Below are 15,681 nucleotides of genomic sequence, written 5' to 3'. Positions count from 1 at the left end.
ACACCATCTCAGACAGATGGATATCCAACATTTTCTTAAAAACTTCCAGTGTTGGAGCATTCACAACTTCTGCAGGCAAGTTGTTCCACTTATTGATTGTTCTAACTGTCAGGGAAGTCTTAAAGTTGCCAAGTTTGGACACCCGTGGACTAGACATACCCAATTCATGCAACCGGTTCATCTTATGTTCCACCATCCAGTCTCCTAATCATCTTTGTTTCTCTTCTCTGCATTCTTTCCAGAATCTCAACACCTTTTTCAAAAAATTATTATTATGGTGACCAAAACTGGATGCAATATCCCATGTAAGATCTTACGAAGACATTATAAAGCGGGTCCTAACATTTCACCTGATCTAGATTCTATCCCTCTGTTAATGCAGCCTAGGACTGGGTCATTCTGTACTTACATGTCGTAAAATTGCCCATTGTTGGAAATGAGTTGCCTTCATCATAAACGGAGACCACGCGGACAAAATATTGGGTCAGTGAGGAGAGGGGCTTCAGCACAGCAAATGAGGCATTTCCAGGGACCTCCATCTGAAAGGAAAGAGGTAGAAGTATAAGAAGCACTTTAGTTTTTGAGGAGGAAAATAAAGGGGAAAAATTCTGTCTCTGCCTATCAGTATTCATCTGGCTAGCATCCGGTCAGTGTGTGAGAGTGTTGTAGCCCCTGAGCCACCGTGTCCCAAGAATGCAATATTGCAGGCTAATTCTGCCAACTGCCGGCAGTTCGATTTTCACCGGCTCAAGATTGACTCAGGCTCCAGTGACGTCACCGCTCCTGCTGGGTGCTCTAACAGAGCACTCCGTGTTAGAAGATTGTAAAAGTCAGTGAAACAGAAAAAAATCACTGTTCACTGAGCTTAGCATACCCTATGGGAAAAAGGGGGTTATGCAGAGTTGTGGAAAAGTGGAAGATCTGACAGGGGGTTTGCTCTTAAGAGCGAATTTTCCTGGATTTATGGTCCCGCCGAATTCCACTCCCTCCAACTTCAAACACGCTCCTGGTTTTTATCAGGAAAAAGGAGTAGGTGGTCATTTCTGCTCAAAAGGACTTATTAAATTGATTGATCTTCTAAGCAGACGGGAATTTCACAAGCGTTCGATCTTTGATGTAGAATCAGCACGGCAAGTACCGACTCCCTTTCTGAAACCTGAAACCTTTCTTTGTCTTTGATTAATTGACTTTTAAAATGGCGTCTGAAAGTGAAAGTAAAAAATTTTTAGTACGATAAAGTAGCGTTATTTGTGGATTGTTACAAACGGAGTTTTTTTTATACTGAAAGGAGGGAAGGAAAGTTGTTAAGTTTAAATTCCTGATTCTTTTGAAGACAGAATGGCAGCTAAACCTTTAAAGCCTTCTGGAAGAAGGGGATCTGAACCAAGTCTTGAGGAAATATTGAAAGAACAATTAAAACTTTCTGAAGATAGGCAAAAAGAGATGATGGAGAATTTTAATGCAAAAATAAGAGAAGATATTCTCATGGCAGTTCAAGGACTGAGTAAAAAAATTGAGGGATTGGAAGTGGAAATGCAACAGATCTCTCAGTCAAATAAGCATTTAGAAGACAAAATGAAAGGTGTTCAGAAAAAAGTGGATCAAAATGAAGATCAGGTTGTGATATTACAATATAAACTTATGGAAGGAGCTCTTAGAATTCGTGGTATGCAAGAAGAGCGAGGAGAAGACTTAAGAAAAATTATATCAGAAGCATTGGCTGAATTTATTGAAGTGGACCCCCAAGAGGTAGCTTACCAAATTGATAAAATATATAGAGTTAATTCCTGGATTGCAAGACAGAGAAAGCTTCCTCGGGACATTGTGGTTTATTTTGTGAAAAGGACTATGAGAAATCAGATTCTGCAAGTTTCATATCAGACAACTTTAAAAATTGGAGAACAGGAGTTGAAGGTGTTGAAAGAGATTCCTTCAAAGATGTTAAGAGATAGGAAGGAATTTGCTTTTTTTACACAAGAACTTAAAAAACATCAGATTCAATTCAGATGGGAGGTGCCAGTTGGACTGACAGTATTCTATCAAGGAAGGAGATATAGAATTGACACTGTTTTAAAGGCAAAGGATTTTCTTTCTACAGTTTTGAAAGTCGAAATAGAAGTGATAGAAAACTTCAAGAGATTCAAGAAGGCGTGGTGATCCAAGAGCCTTCATTGCTGCCAGTATTAGAGGAACCACAAGAGCAAAGGGTGACAAGAGGAGCTCTTAAGCGTAAAGAAGAGCAACAGTCTCAAAGTAAAAGTCAGGATCCCAGTATGGAAGCTGTGGGAGGAGCTAGACGGAAGATACCGGAGGAGGAGCTTCCGTTGTCTGCTTCAAAGCTTCAGGAGGCCAGTAATGGCAAATAGAATTTTGTCATGGAATGTTAATGGCTTGAATTCAGCTCAGAAAAGAAGGAAAATATTTCACTACTTGAAACAATTTAAAAATGATGTGATTTGTTTGCAAGAGACACATATAAAATTATCAGACCAAAAATATTTAATTAATTCAAAATTGGGTAACCATTTTGTTGCATCAGCTTTGGAAAAGAAGCATGGAATTGTTGTATATATCAGGAAGGATATACCAGCTAAGTTAATTGAGGCAGATATTCAAGGAAGATTTATTGCTATTGAACTGGTGATAGATGCAAAAAAGACTTTGCTGATAGGTATTTATGCACCTAATCAGCAACAAGAAAAGTTTTACAAAATGTTACATGAGAGGTTGACCCTCTGGGATTATAGTTCGTTTATTTTATTAGGAGACTGGAATGGAGTAATTGATACAAGAAGGGATAAGAGAACCTCCTCCAAGAAGATACCTATACATGCAAAACTACCAAAATCCTTTTTTGAAATGATGGAAGACTTTGAGTTTAGAGATATATGGAGGTTACGGAATCCAGATGAGAGAGATTTTACTTTTTTTTCTGATAGGCATCAATCTTTTTCACGTATTGATTTTATTTTAATTTCTAATGACTTGCTTTCTAGGGTGAAGAAAATGAAGATATTTCCGAGGTGTTTAACTGACCATAGCCCAGTATGGATGGAATTATTACAAGGGAAAAAAGGTGGTAGAACATGGAGGTTGAATGAAAATCTGTTTAGATATGAGGATAATGTAACTTATTGTAAGAAACAGTTGAAAGAATTTTTTGATTTTAATATGTACAAAGGGACACCTATAGGAACTGTGTGGGAGGCGAGCAAAGCGTTTATTAGAGGGATATTGATTTACTTGGACAATAGGCAAAGGAATAATAAACAAAGGCAGCGTAGGTACTTGGAAGAAGAAATTCAAAGGAAGCAACAGTTATTAATTCAAAACCCACAAGATCACAAACTTAAAGAGGCTATAAAAATATTACAGAGTCAATTTAATATGTTGGAAAAGGATTTGGTAAAGGATTGTATGATAAAATGGGCACAGAATATTCAGGAACCAATAATGTTGGAAACATGGGAGAAAATTTGGGTTAGAAATGTTAAGTTTACACAAGCACAGAATTTAAGGGAAAATTTTTATAAGATGTTTTATAGATGGCACTTAGATCCCAAAAAATTATCACGTATGTATTCTAATATCCAAGCGAAATGTTGGAGGTGTGATTGTGATGACGCTACATATTTTCATATTTGGTGGACTTGCAAGAAAATTAAGGTCTTTTGGATAAGAATTTGGTGGATTATTCAAAATGTACTGAAGAAGAAGATAAAGTTCCTGCCACAATTTTTCCTTTTGGGAATTATAACGGATTGTACAGGGATTGAGACTAAATTGATTCTGAATTTAATAACAGCAGCAAGACTGTTGATTGGACAATACTGGAAGAAAGAAGAGATACCTACAATAGAAGAATGGATACTGAAAGTTATTAATTTGGCTGAGATGGCTAAAATCTCAGCTTTTTTAAAAGACAATACGCAGGAAAGATATTTAATTGAATGGAAAATGGATTGATTATCTACAAAACAGATATCAGATTAAGAAATATCAGATTGCCTTTGAATAATTAGAAAGTTATTTTATGTAATGGGAGGGGTTGGGAGATGAAAAGCTGTGGATGTGGTTATTTGGATTGGAAGGAAAATTTTATTCTATGTTTGGTTTATGTATAACAATACCTTGTGATTGACCCGGGAAGCCGGGGAGGAGGGGGAGGGGTTTTTGGGAGGAGGGGAAAAAGGGGAAAATGTTTTGTTTTTGCCACACCCACTCAGCCATGCCCAAGCCATGCCATGCCCACCAAGCCATGCCACACCCACTGAGCCACGCCCACAGAATGGGTAGTAAAAATATTTGACTCCCACCACTGTTCTGGAGGCAAGTTGTTCCACTGATTAATTGTTCCCAATGTCAGGAAATTTCTCCTTATTTCTAAGTTGGTTCTCTCCTTGATTAGTTTCCATCCATTACTTCTTGTCCTGCCCTCAGCTGCTTTGGAGAAGAAGTCAATCCCCTCTTCTCCGTGGTACTGGAGGATCACCCTTAGTCCTTCTCTTTGTTAGACTAAAACAGGGGTGTCCAAACTTGGCAACTTTAAGACTTGCGGACTTCAACTCCCAGAATTCCTCAGCCAGCTTTGCTTTGCTGGCTGAAGAATTCTGGGAGTTAATCCTAATAATATAATATAATATAATATAATATAATAAATATAATATAATATAATATAATATAATATAATATAATATAATATAATATAATATAATATAATATAATATAATATAATATAATATAATATAATATAATATAATATAATATAATATAATATAATCATCTAATCTAATCTAATCTAATCTAATCTAATATAACAACAGAGTTGGAAGGGACCTTGGAGGCCTTCTAGTCCAACCCCCTGCCCAGGCAGGAAACCCTACACCATCTCAGACAGATGGATATCCAACATTTTCTTAAAAACTTCCAGTGTTGGAGCATTCACAACTTTTGCAGGCAAGTCGTTCCACTTATTGATTGTTCTAACTGTCAGGAAAGTCTTAAAGTTGCCAAGTTTGGACACCCCTGGACTAGACATACCCAATTCATGCAACCGGTTCATCTTATGTTCCACCATCCAGTCTCCTAATCATCTTTGTTTCTCTTCTCTGCATTCTTTCCAGAATCTCAACACCTTTTTCAAAAAATTATTATTATGGTGACCAAAACTGGATGCAATATCCCATGTAAGATCTTACGAAGACATTATAAAGCGAGTCCTAACATTTCACCTGATCTAGATTCTATCCCTCTGTTAATGCAGCCTAGGACTGGGTCATTCTGTACTTACATGTCGTAAAATTGCCCATTGTTGGAAATGAGTTGCCTTCATCATAAACGGAGACCACGCGGACAAAATATTGGGTCAGTGAGGAGAGGGGCTTCAGCACAGCAAATGAGGCATTTCCAGGGACCTCCACCTGAAAGGAAAGAGGTAGAAGCTGCAAGAAGCTGGAAGCTGTTTACCGTATTTTTTGGAGTATAAGACACTCTGGAGTATAAGACGCACCTTAGCTTTTGGGAAGGAAAATAAGGGGGGGGGGGGGAATTCTGCCTCTGCCTACCAGCATCCATCGGTATTCATCTGGCTAGCGTCCTGTCAATATGTGAGAGAGTTGAGGGCTGTTTGGAAACTGAAACAGTCTTTGCTGTGTGAGCAACAAGGAAGGAGACAGCAAGGAGCCTGGGCGTGGCTTAGCTGTGTCCTAAAGCTGCATGCTGTGCTGATCTCTGAAACTAAAACTGAAACGCCTCTGCTTGTGTTTTGCTTGTATTTACTACCATGTTGGAAAACCTGCTTTTGGTATTGTATATTTTCTTCATGTGTTATATTATATATAAAGAGAAGTTATTGAATCCTGTTGAATCAGTGACTTGTGTGTGCTTTCTGGATGTGATTGCTGCTGCAAACTCTGACACGTCCTTACAGCCAGGTCAACTTCAGCACTTTATTGCAGCCTGATTCAGCACGAGCAGCTGATTGGCGGGTGGATCGGCCTGCCGGAATACCCCAGTTAGCTGTTCCAGGCTGCAGGGATTGCCACAGACCATCGCCTCCTCTGTGCCTCGCATTTTTGGCTACATTCGGTGTATAAGACACCCTCTTTTAGGGGGGAGGAAGTGTGTCTTATACTCCAAAAAATATGGTATTTGGTGATTAATTATTTATTTATAAGTTATAAGTAAAGATATTGAAGTGCTGTGGTGGTGCAGTGGTAAGAATGCAGTAAGGTAAAGGTAAAGGTTCCCCTCGCACATATGTGCTAGTCGTTGCTGACTCTAGGGGGCGGTGCTCATCTCCGTTTCAAAGCCGAAGAGCCAGCGCTGTCCGAAGACGTCTCTGTGGTCATGTGGCCGGCATGACTCAACGCCAAAGGCGCACGGAACACTGTTACCTTCCCACCAAAGGTGGTCCCTATTTTTTCTACTTGCATTTTTACGTGCTTTCGAAACTGCTAGGTTGGCAGAAGCTGGGACAAGTAACAGGAGCTCACCCCGTTACACGGCAGCACTAGGGATTCGAACCGCTGAGCTGCCGACCTTTCAATCGACAAGCTCAACATCCTAGCCCCTGAGCCACCGTGTCCCAAGAATGCAGTATTGCAGGCTAATTCTGCCAACTGCCGGCAGTTCGATTTTCACTGGCTCAAGATTGACTCAGCCTTCCATCTTTTCGAAGTCGGTAAAATGAGCGCCCAGATTGTTGTGGGGGGGGGGATATGCTGACTCTGTAAAACCGCTTAGAGAGGGCTGTAAAGTACTGTGAAGCAGTATATAAGTCTAAGGGCTATTGCTATAAAGTGAGTCCCTGGGTTTGAAAACATCATATCGGACAATGGGCCTTGCTCTAAGCTGATAAGAGTGATCCTGATCCAGCTTATCAGCTGATCAAGATCAGCTGATAAGCTGATAAGAGCGATCCTGACTTCTCATGAGCACTCACCTCACCTACGTTGCTTCCTCTGCTGGAGGAATACATAACTCGGTGACTTTTCACGGCTTGTGAAGCTGCCTCCCAATTGACATGGACCGACATATGGCTGATGTTGGAGAAATGCAAATATCTTGGAGGGCTCAGGGCCACTGGAAGAAATGGTGCACATGTCAGGTGTGAAGAATCAGGACCACACATATTAAGTTCCAGTTAAGATGATTTATTGTTGATGCCTTGACAATCGTCCACTAAAGCTCATTGCTAAATTGGTGCTAGATAAGAGTCAACAGAATTCAAGAGGGGTTGGGCTTAGAATTGCTTGCGGGAATGTAAGGATTCCAGGCTAACTCCTCCTTTGACTCCACCCCCAGGTTCCACCTGTCCTTCTCCTACGTCATGATTTGTTGGCGCATCTACTCTAGAGTCTGAAGCCAATCTAACTCTGAAGTGGGTTCTCATGCAAGAAGGTCGGTCAATAAGACATCATTCAGAAAAGAATCTGTGTGTTTCTTCTAAATCAGGGGTCTCCAACCTTGGCAACTTTAAGACTTGTGGACCAACTCCCAGAATTCTGGGAGTTGGTTCACAAGTCTTAAAGTTGCCAAGTTTGGAGACCCCTGTTCTAAATAATTCTCATAAACGTCCACCATCCATCCCCGAATACACATTCTTACCATTTCTCAAGTTATTACACTTAAACTGGGTTTATCAAACCCACTGAATCAACTCTGTATTCCGAGTTTGCACAATTCAGTGAACGGAAAAGAAACCAACTAGGTTGAATTTGCATAACGCTTAAAACCACAATCACACTAACCCAGGAGTCTGCAAACCTGGCTCTTTTAAGACTTGTGGACTTCAAGTCCCAGAGTTCCTCAGCCAGCTTTGCTTTGCTGGCTGAGGAACTCTGGGGCTTGAAGTCCACAAGTCTTAAAAGAGCCAGGTTTGGCACTAACAAAGGTTAATACTAACCATTTTTTACAGATTTTTTTTAAACAGATGCATCTGCTGGTTCATGACTTGCCCTTTAAAGCGTGTTGTGTGAATACTTCCTTTCAGATCTGTGTAAGGGTCATTTCTTGAACAAGGCTAGGTTTGTTCCCTCTCTCTCTCTCTCTCTCTATGACTCCAGTTACAGATGGTTGGGAATCTGATCACACATAAGTGTTTCACACATCTACTAGGTAGCCTTTCTCTCTAACCAGAAGCATCCGATCAAAGGATTTCCTAAGACTCTTAGGGGTGAAGAAGCTGTGACCCAGAAAAACACATCGCATGACTTACAAGTAGTTTCTTGAATACTTGCTGGGTTGCTAGCATCTTCTCCATACATGGCATAAACTGCTAGCGAGTATTCAGTGCTGGGAGTCAGGCCCCTGATCCAGACTTCCGGGTCTTTTACTTTCAGCTGAAAAGAAAGAATGAAATATTTGGTGGCTGATGGATGGGAGGGAGGGAGGGAGGAGGGAGGGACAGACGAAGGAAGGAAGGAAAAAGGAAGGGTGAGGAAAGGAAGAAAGGAGGGAGAGAGGGAGGAAAAAGAATGGAGGGAAGAAGGAAGGAAGGAAGGAGGGAGGGAGGGAGGGAGGGAGGGAGAAGGCAAGGAAGGAAGGAAGAAAGAAAAAGAAGGAAGGGAGGGAGAGAGGGAGGGAGGGAGGGAGGAAGGAGGAAGAGAGGGAGGAGGGAGGAGGAGGAGGAGGAAGGGATGAAGGAAACAAGGAAGTAATGGTGAGGAAAGGAAGAAAGGAGGGAGGAAGGGAGGAAGGACGGAGGAAGGAAGGAAGGAAGGAGGGAGAGAGGGAGCGAGGAGGGAAGGAAGATGGGAGGGAGGAAAGAAGGAAGAGGGAGGGAGGGAGGGAGGAAGGGAGGGAGGGAGGATTGTCCAACCTACTGAAGGTACATGACCTGGTCATTGTGAACCTGCCTCTCTATTAGCTTGTTCAGAAATTGAAAAAGGAAAAAAAACATGGATTTATTAGCATAACCATCTGAGCAGATGGGCGATCCCTCTACAGACCTGCAGATAAAGAAGTTCTTACTTTATCGTGGGAACTTTGGGGAAAAGAAAAGATGGCGTGACTTCGCAGAGACTTCATCTTAATGAATTCACGACGAAAACAAAGCCGGAGGGGGTCCTAGCTTAGCTCTCCAGATTCATTAAAAAGGGTCCACGGGAAACCAGCTTCCGTGATCATCTTCTGCCATTTACCCCACTAAAACCCCAGCGACACTGTTATGTACGCACTGCCTCAAGTGTGTTTGTAGCAACACATCTGGAAGATGGAAGAAGCAAGCTGACATTTCTATTTCGCTCTCATCTCAAACTGTTTTATCTGTATAGTTACGCATTCAGTGAACTGGTGTTTAACTCAGTTGACAAGGGAAACATTTCCTTAACTTGCTGTTCGTAGAAACAAGGGTGTTTTAGAGTAGCGGAGAATCCTTGGTACCGTCCGAGCCTTCCCCAGACTCCAGGACTGGCCCAGGTTTCTCCCCAACCTCCTCACTGTCCAAATCTGCTGCCAGCTCTGCTGGCCGCTGGCAGACCACAATATGAACAATGAAGAAACTACTCAGAAGAAACTCCACATCTCAGTCTTCGGTCTGACATCAATCTTGCCAGATTAAAGCAAGACTTGCATCATTCTATTCTATTCTATTCTATTCTATTCTATTCTATTCTATTCTATTCTATTCTCTGAACTGCTAGGGAGGTTCTGCCTTCGCCCTCTTCCTGCCTAATAGACATTTCAATCTCCACTGTTGAAATGTCTTTGAATATTAGCAGCTCGAGTTGGTAGTTATGTTATTGGTTTGAGCTCTGAGCTTGGCGATTTGGTTGCAAACATTCCGTCCCTATTCAAAGAGACATCTTCAGTGTGTTGTTTTTTTTTAATTAATTAATTAATTTATTTATTTATTTATTTATTTATTTTTCAAATTTTTATACCGCCCTTCTCCAAGGACTCAGGGCGGTGTACAGCATAAATAAAACACAAATACCCAAAAGATTTTAAAATACAATATCCGGTTAAAAATCTAATTCAATAGCTGTAAATTTAAGATTTCTAAGTAAAAAATTACAAAATAAATTAAAACCCCTTAAAAACCCACTAAAAACCCTCCGTATTAAAATTTGTCATTTAAGCCAGCCCCGCTTGGTGGAAAAAGAAAGTTTTGAGCTCGCGTTTAAAGGTCCGAAGATCAGGGAGAAGACGTAGCCCCACAGGTAAATCGTTCCACAGGGCCGGAGCCCCCACAGAGAACGCTCTTCCTCTGGGGGCCGCCAGCCAACATTGGTTGGCCGACGGCACCCTAAGGAGGCCCTCCCTGTGAGAGCGCACTGGTTGGTGGGAGGTAACTGGCGGCAGCAGGTGGTCCCGTAGATATCCTGGTCCTATGCCATGGAGCGCTTGTTTTGGTTTGTGCTTGTCTGCGGGAGCCCTGGCCTGACCAATGGAGCATCCCCAGGGTCAGGTGACTTACATCCAGGTGCTTGACAACTGACTCTCATTTATGACAGTTGTAGTGTTCCTGGGTCATGTGATCCCCTTTTGCGACCTTCCGACAAGCAAAGTCAATGGGGAAATCAGATTCACTTAACAGCTGGGTTACTGATTTAACAACTGCAGTGATTCACTTCACAAACGTGGCAAGGGAAGTTGTAAAATGGGACAAAACTCACTTAACAAATGTCTCACTCAGCAATGTAAATTTTGGGCTCAATTGTGGTCATAAGTTGAGAACTACCTGCAGTTTGTTTGTTGTTCCCCAGGCCCAAGAACCAAGAAGAACAGGTGGAGTTACTTCCAAGTAGCTTCTATATTCACCTACAGACAGAATCTTGCCAGACTAAAGCAGCTATCTGCATAACTCTAGATCTACTCTGTGAACTGCCCTCTTCCTGCCTATCAGATTTTCCAAGCTCCATTGCCTCTTTGCACTGTGGAAGGCAGCCTTCTCCCTCCTGGGACTCCAGACTACATTCCACCCCAGAGTGGAATGCACAAGATGCCACAACGGACAGTGTGAACGTGACCGAAGCACGAGTTCTTTACCTCTTTCGTATCATCTTCGGCGCCGTTGGGTGTTGAGGAAGACAGGATAAGATATTGCGTGGCCCCTTCAACTGGTTCCCACGTGAGCTTGATACTGTTGTGGCTGATCTCAGATGTTGTGAGAGATCTGGGCGCAGACAGAGGTACTAGGATACGACATGAAAGCGATACACAGGTGAGTTACAAAAGGTGAGTTTCTGAACAGATATCCATTTGTCCAAAGACGTAAACTTTAAGTCTTTCAAATTTAAATTGAAACTAAAGGCTAGCACTGATGGTGTTACCTAGTTGGGTAGTGAAATATCTACAAGGAAACAACCAAGCTCAGAAAGCATCAGGAAGCGCACAGTCCTCCTTCTCCTCCTGGACCAGGAATGGGATTCAGCCGGTTCAGACCAGTTTGGGTGAACAGGATGCTAATTTTACATCTGATTCACCGAACCGGTAGTTGCAAGGACTGGCTGGCCCCACCGGCCCCGCCCCTCTCAGGAGTCTCCACCCGGCCTGTTTTGGATGCGAGGTAAATGCAGGGCCCATGAGCCCGTGTGGAGGCTCTGGGAGGGTGAAAAACGGGTCTCCTGGAAGTCCAGAAATGGGGCCATTTCCGGCTTCCGAAGAGCCTGGAGGAGGCCATTTTTGCCCTCCTGGAGGCTCAAGGAAAGCCTCTGGAGCCTGGGGAGGATGAAACCCCCACCCCCTCACTATGCTGCAGGATCCTGGGTAGGCCATGCCCCCATGGCCACGCCCACCCAGCAGAGAACCGGTTACTAAAATTTTTCAATCCCACCGCTGTCCTGGACCCCACAATCCTCCTTCTCCTCCATCAGCACTTCCACTTTGCAAACTCCATTTCCTTGATGATGTAACCTAGTTGAGCAATGAAACATCTACCGGAAAACAGCCAAACTCAGAGAGCACCAAGGACGGCCACCCGCCCCCCCTTCTTAAACTTTCCCCCAAACTTAATCCACATGTTCTGCCTTTTTCATGCAGACACATTGATTTGTTCATTCTTCTTTTCCATCCTTCTAAATCTGTTGAATAAAAAAACAAATACTTCTAAGTGTTTTTTAGTCGTGTAGAATCTTAAAAGGGGGGGGGGCAGCTGTTTTAAAGAGCAGAAGAGAAAGTTTCTGCTCATAACTGATTCAAAGCTGCTTTTCAGAATAATTTCCAAAATAAAGGTAAAGGTGCTAGTCGTTCCCGACTCTAGGGGGCAGTGCTCATCATCTCCGTTTCAAAGCCATAGAGCCAGCGCTGTCCGAAGATGTCTCCGTGGTCATGTAGCCGGCATGACTTAACGCCAAAGGCGTGCGGAACGCTGTTACCTTCCCACCAAAGGTGCTCCCTATTTTTCTACTTGCATTTTTATGTGCTTTCAAACTGCTAGGTTGGCAGAAGCTGGGACAAATAACGGGAGCTCACCCCGTTACACAGCAGCACTAGGGATTCGAACCGCTGAACTGCCGACCTTTCAATCGACAAGTTCAGCGTCTTAGCCACTGAGCCACCATGTCCCTTACGTTTCAAAATATACATGACCTAATATGATGCTCCCATTTTTCCACAGACGTTATTATGGCTGGGAAAGGCTTTATGCAGATAAGAAAATGCAAAGAGGATTCAATTGCCCGGCCCCATCAAAACTGATTTGCAAAATGTAGCTAGTCCTCGTCTTACAACAGTTCGTTTAGTGACCGGTTACAACGGCACTGAAAAAAGGGACTTGTGGCCCATCCTCACACTTATAACCATTGCAGAATGCCCCATGGTCACATGATCCACATTTGGGGGCCTGACAACCAACAGGTCATTTGTCCAGAACGCTATAGGATCCCTGCTGTGGGGAGGAGCTTGGACTAGAAGATCTCCAAGATCCCTTCCAACCCTCTTGTTTTATGTTCTATTCAGGGTTCAGATGACTCCCATATGCGACCCCCACCCACAACTGTCTTTCAACAAGTGAAGTCAATGGAGGAAACTAGATTCGTTTAATAACCATGTGATTCACTTCACTGAGTCGCCGTGAACGAGTAAGTGGCAATATAAAATTTGCAAATAAATAAATAAACTACAATGATTCCCTTAGCAACCAAGGCAAAAAAAATCATAAAATCAGGAATAGAATAGAATAGAATAGAATAGAATAGAATAGAATAGAATAGAATAGAATAGAATAGAATAGAATAGAATAGAATGGTAAGGTAGGGTAGAGTAGGATAATGAAGAAATAAGGGAAGGGAAGGGAAGGGGAGAGGAGAGGAGAGGAGAGGAGAGGAGAGGAGAGGAGAGGAGAGGAGAGGAGAGGAGAGGGTAGAGTAGGATAGAATAATGAAGAAATAATGGAATGGAATGAAATAGAATAGAATAGAATAGAATAGAATAGAATAGAATAGAATAGAATAGAATAGAATAGAATAGAATAGAATAGAATAGAATAGAATAGAATAGAATGGGACCTTGGAGGTCTTCTAGTCCAACCCCCCACTTAGGCAGGAAACCCTATACCACTCCAGACAAATGGTTATCCAATCTCTTCTTTAAAAATTCCAGTGTTGGAATGGATTGATTATCTACAAAACAGATATCAGATTAAGAAATATCAGATTGCCTTTGAATAATTAGAAAGTTATTTTATGTAATGGGGAGGGGGTTGGGAGATGAAAAGCTGTGGATGTGGTTATTTGGATTGGAAGGGAAAATTTTATTCTATGTTTGGTTTATGTATAACAATACCTTGTGATTGACCCGGGAAGCCGGGGGGGGGGGGGGTTTGGGGAGGGAGGGGGGAAAAAAGGGGGAAAAATGTTTTTGTTTTTTAAAACTCTTTCAATAAAAAAAAATAAAAAAAATTCCAGTGTTGGAGCATTCACAACTTCTGGAGTCAAATCATTCCACTGATTAATTGTTCTCACTGTCAGGAAATTTCTCCTTAGTTCTAGGTTACTTCTCTCCTTGATTAGTTTCCACCTGTTGCTTCTTGTTCTACCCTCAGGTGCTTTGGAGAATAGCTTGACTCCCTCTTCTTTGGGGCAGCCCCTGAGATATTGGAAGACTGAAATATTGGGGTGATTCACTTAACAACAGCCCTGCTTAGCCACAGACATTCTGGCTGTAAGTTGAGACTGCCTATAAGATACGAAGCAGAAGTATCTAATTCTAAATCACCCCAACAGTCAATGAGGAAAATAGAATTCTCTTTGACAGGTCAAGAAATATGTGAAAACAACGGTCAGCGGACTCAGCAGACTTTTACCAACCATGTGCAAAAATCTCAAAATGAAGACTATTTTTTTTAAATCGATGCAGTAAACAAATGCTGGCCCCGGACTCTTGCAGAGCTGAAGATGCTCATACCAGAAATCAATCACCAATTCTTGAAGTCATGCATTTTTTATCGTGGCTTGTAGCCGATCAACGATACAATAAATCCCCCGGATCGAAGTATGCTTTTCAAAATAAATAAAAATCAGCTTAACAAAGTCAGCGTAGTTACACCATTAGTGATGCCCGGCTTTTGCAACGATAACGGTAATAATAAAGATGGTTTTGTTAGGTATATCTGGGCTCATGTCTGCGAGACCGTAAGTCACATAAAACAATTCATTTCTTCCTGAGAAATTCAAAAGGAGGAGAGTTGCAGCCTTACATCACCATAAATTACAGGTAGTCCTCGCCTTACGACCCGCAATGAAGCCCAACGTTTCTGTTGTTAAGCGAGACATTCGTTAAGGGAATTTTTGCCCCCTTTTACGACCTTTCTTGGCACAGTTGTTAAGTGAATCACTGCAGTTGGTAAATTAGTAACCCGGTTGTTAAGTGAATCAGGCTTCCCCATTGACCTTGCTTGTCGGGAAGGGGATCGCATGACTCAGAGACGCTGCAACCGTCATAAATATGAGTCAGTTGCCAAGCCTCTGGATTTTGATCACGTGATCACGGGGAGGCTGCAATGGTCGTAAGTGTGAAAAAGAGTCATTAGACACGTTTTTCACTGCCATTGTAACTTCAAATCAGTAGTGAAATCTAAACCGGTTTACTACCGGTTCGCTGGCTGCGCATGCACAGTGCACGCCATGCACCAAAGAGGAGGTGCGCACGTGCAATGCACCCCAAAAGAGGGCATGGGGTAAGTAGAACAGCATGCGGGGGCGTGGGGGAGTGATCAGCTGTGGCGCATGATCTTTTTTTTTTACTTTTAAAAGCATTTTTTAAACCTATTCGGCTGAATAGGTTGTGTAAAAAAATGCTTTTAAAAGTAAAAAAAAGGCTCTGACGATCAGGCAGCTCAGCTGTGATTGTCAGAGGCTTTTTTTACCTTTTAAAAGCATTTTTACAACCTATTTGGCTGAATTGGTTGTAAAAAAATGCTTTTAAAAGTTAAAAAAGGCTCTGACGATCAGGCAGCTCAGCTGTGATCATCAGAGGCTTTTTTTTTACCTTTTAAAAGCATTTTTACAACCTATTCGGTTGAATAGGTTGTATAAAAAATGCTTTTAAAAGTAAAAAAAGGCTCTGACGATCAGGCAGCTCAGCTGTGATCCTTCAGAGGCATTTTTTACCTTTTAAAAGCATTTTTTTACAACCTATACGGCTGAATAGCTTGTATTAAAAAATGCTTTTAAAAGTAAAAAAAAGGCTCTGACGATCAGGCAGCTCAGCTGAGATTGTCAGAGGCTTTTTTTTTAA

At 42.1% G+C, this 15,681-nt stretch overlaps 1 protein-coding gene across 1 annotated transcript in view; it reads right to left on the bottom strand.

Moving 5' to 3' along the window:
- Positions 1–15,681, bottom strand: part of COL20A1 (collagen type XX alpha 1 chain) — a 265,731-nt gene that overhangs the window by 191,390 nt on the left and 58,660 nt on the right. Inside the window, exons 13-16 of the mRNA XM_058174284.1 lie at positions 10,993–11,138; positions 8,219–8,342; positions 6,944–7,083; positions 410–539 (exon numbers count right to left, since the gene is read on the bottom strand). Coding sequence (XP_058030267.1) covers positions 410–539; positions 6,944–7,083; positions 8,219–8,342; positions 10,993–11,138 — 540 coding nt within the window. The remainder of the gene's footprint in view (positions 1–409; positions 540–6,943; positions 7,084–8,218; positions 8,343–10,992; positions 11,139–15,681) is intronic.

The sequence above is a fragment of the Ahaetulla prasina genome, chromosome 3 (genome assembly GCF_028640845.1).
Source record: "Ahaetulla prasina isolate Xishuangbanna chromosome 3, ASM2864084v1, whole genome shotgun sequence".
Taxonomy (NCBI): Eukaryota; Metazoa; Chordata; class Lepidosauria; order Squamata; family Colubridae; genus Ahaetulla; species Ahaetulla prasina.
This window is presented reverse-complemented; position numbering and strand designations above follow the sequence as displayed.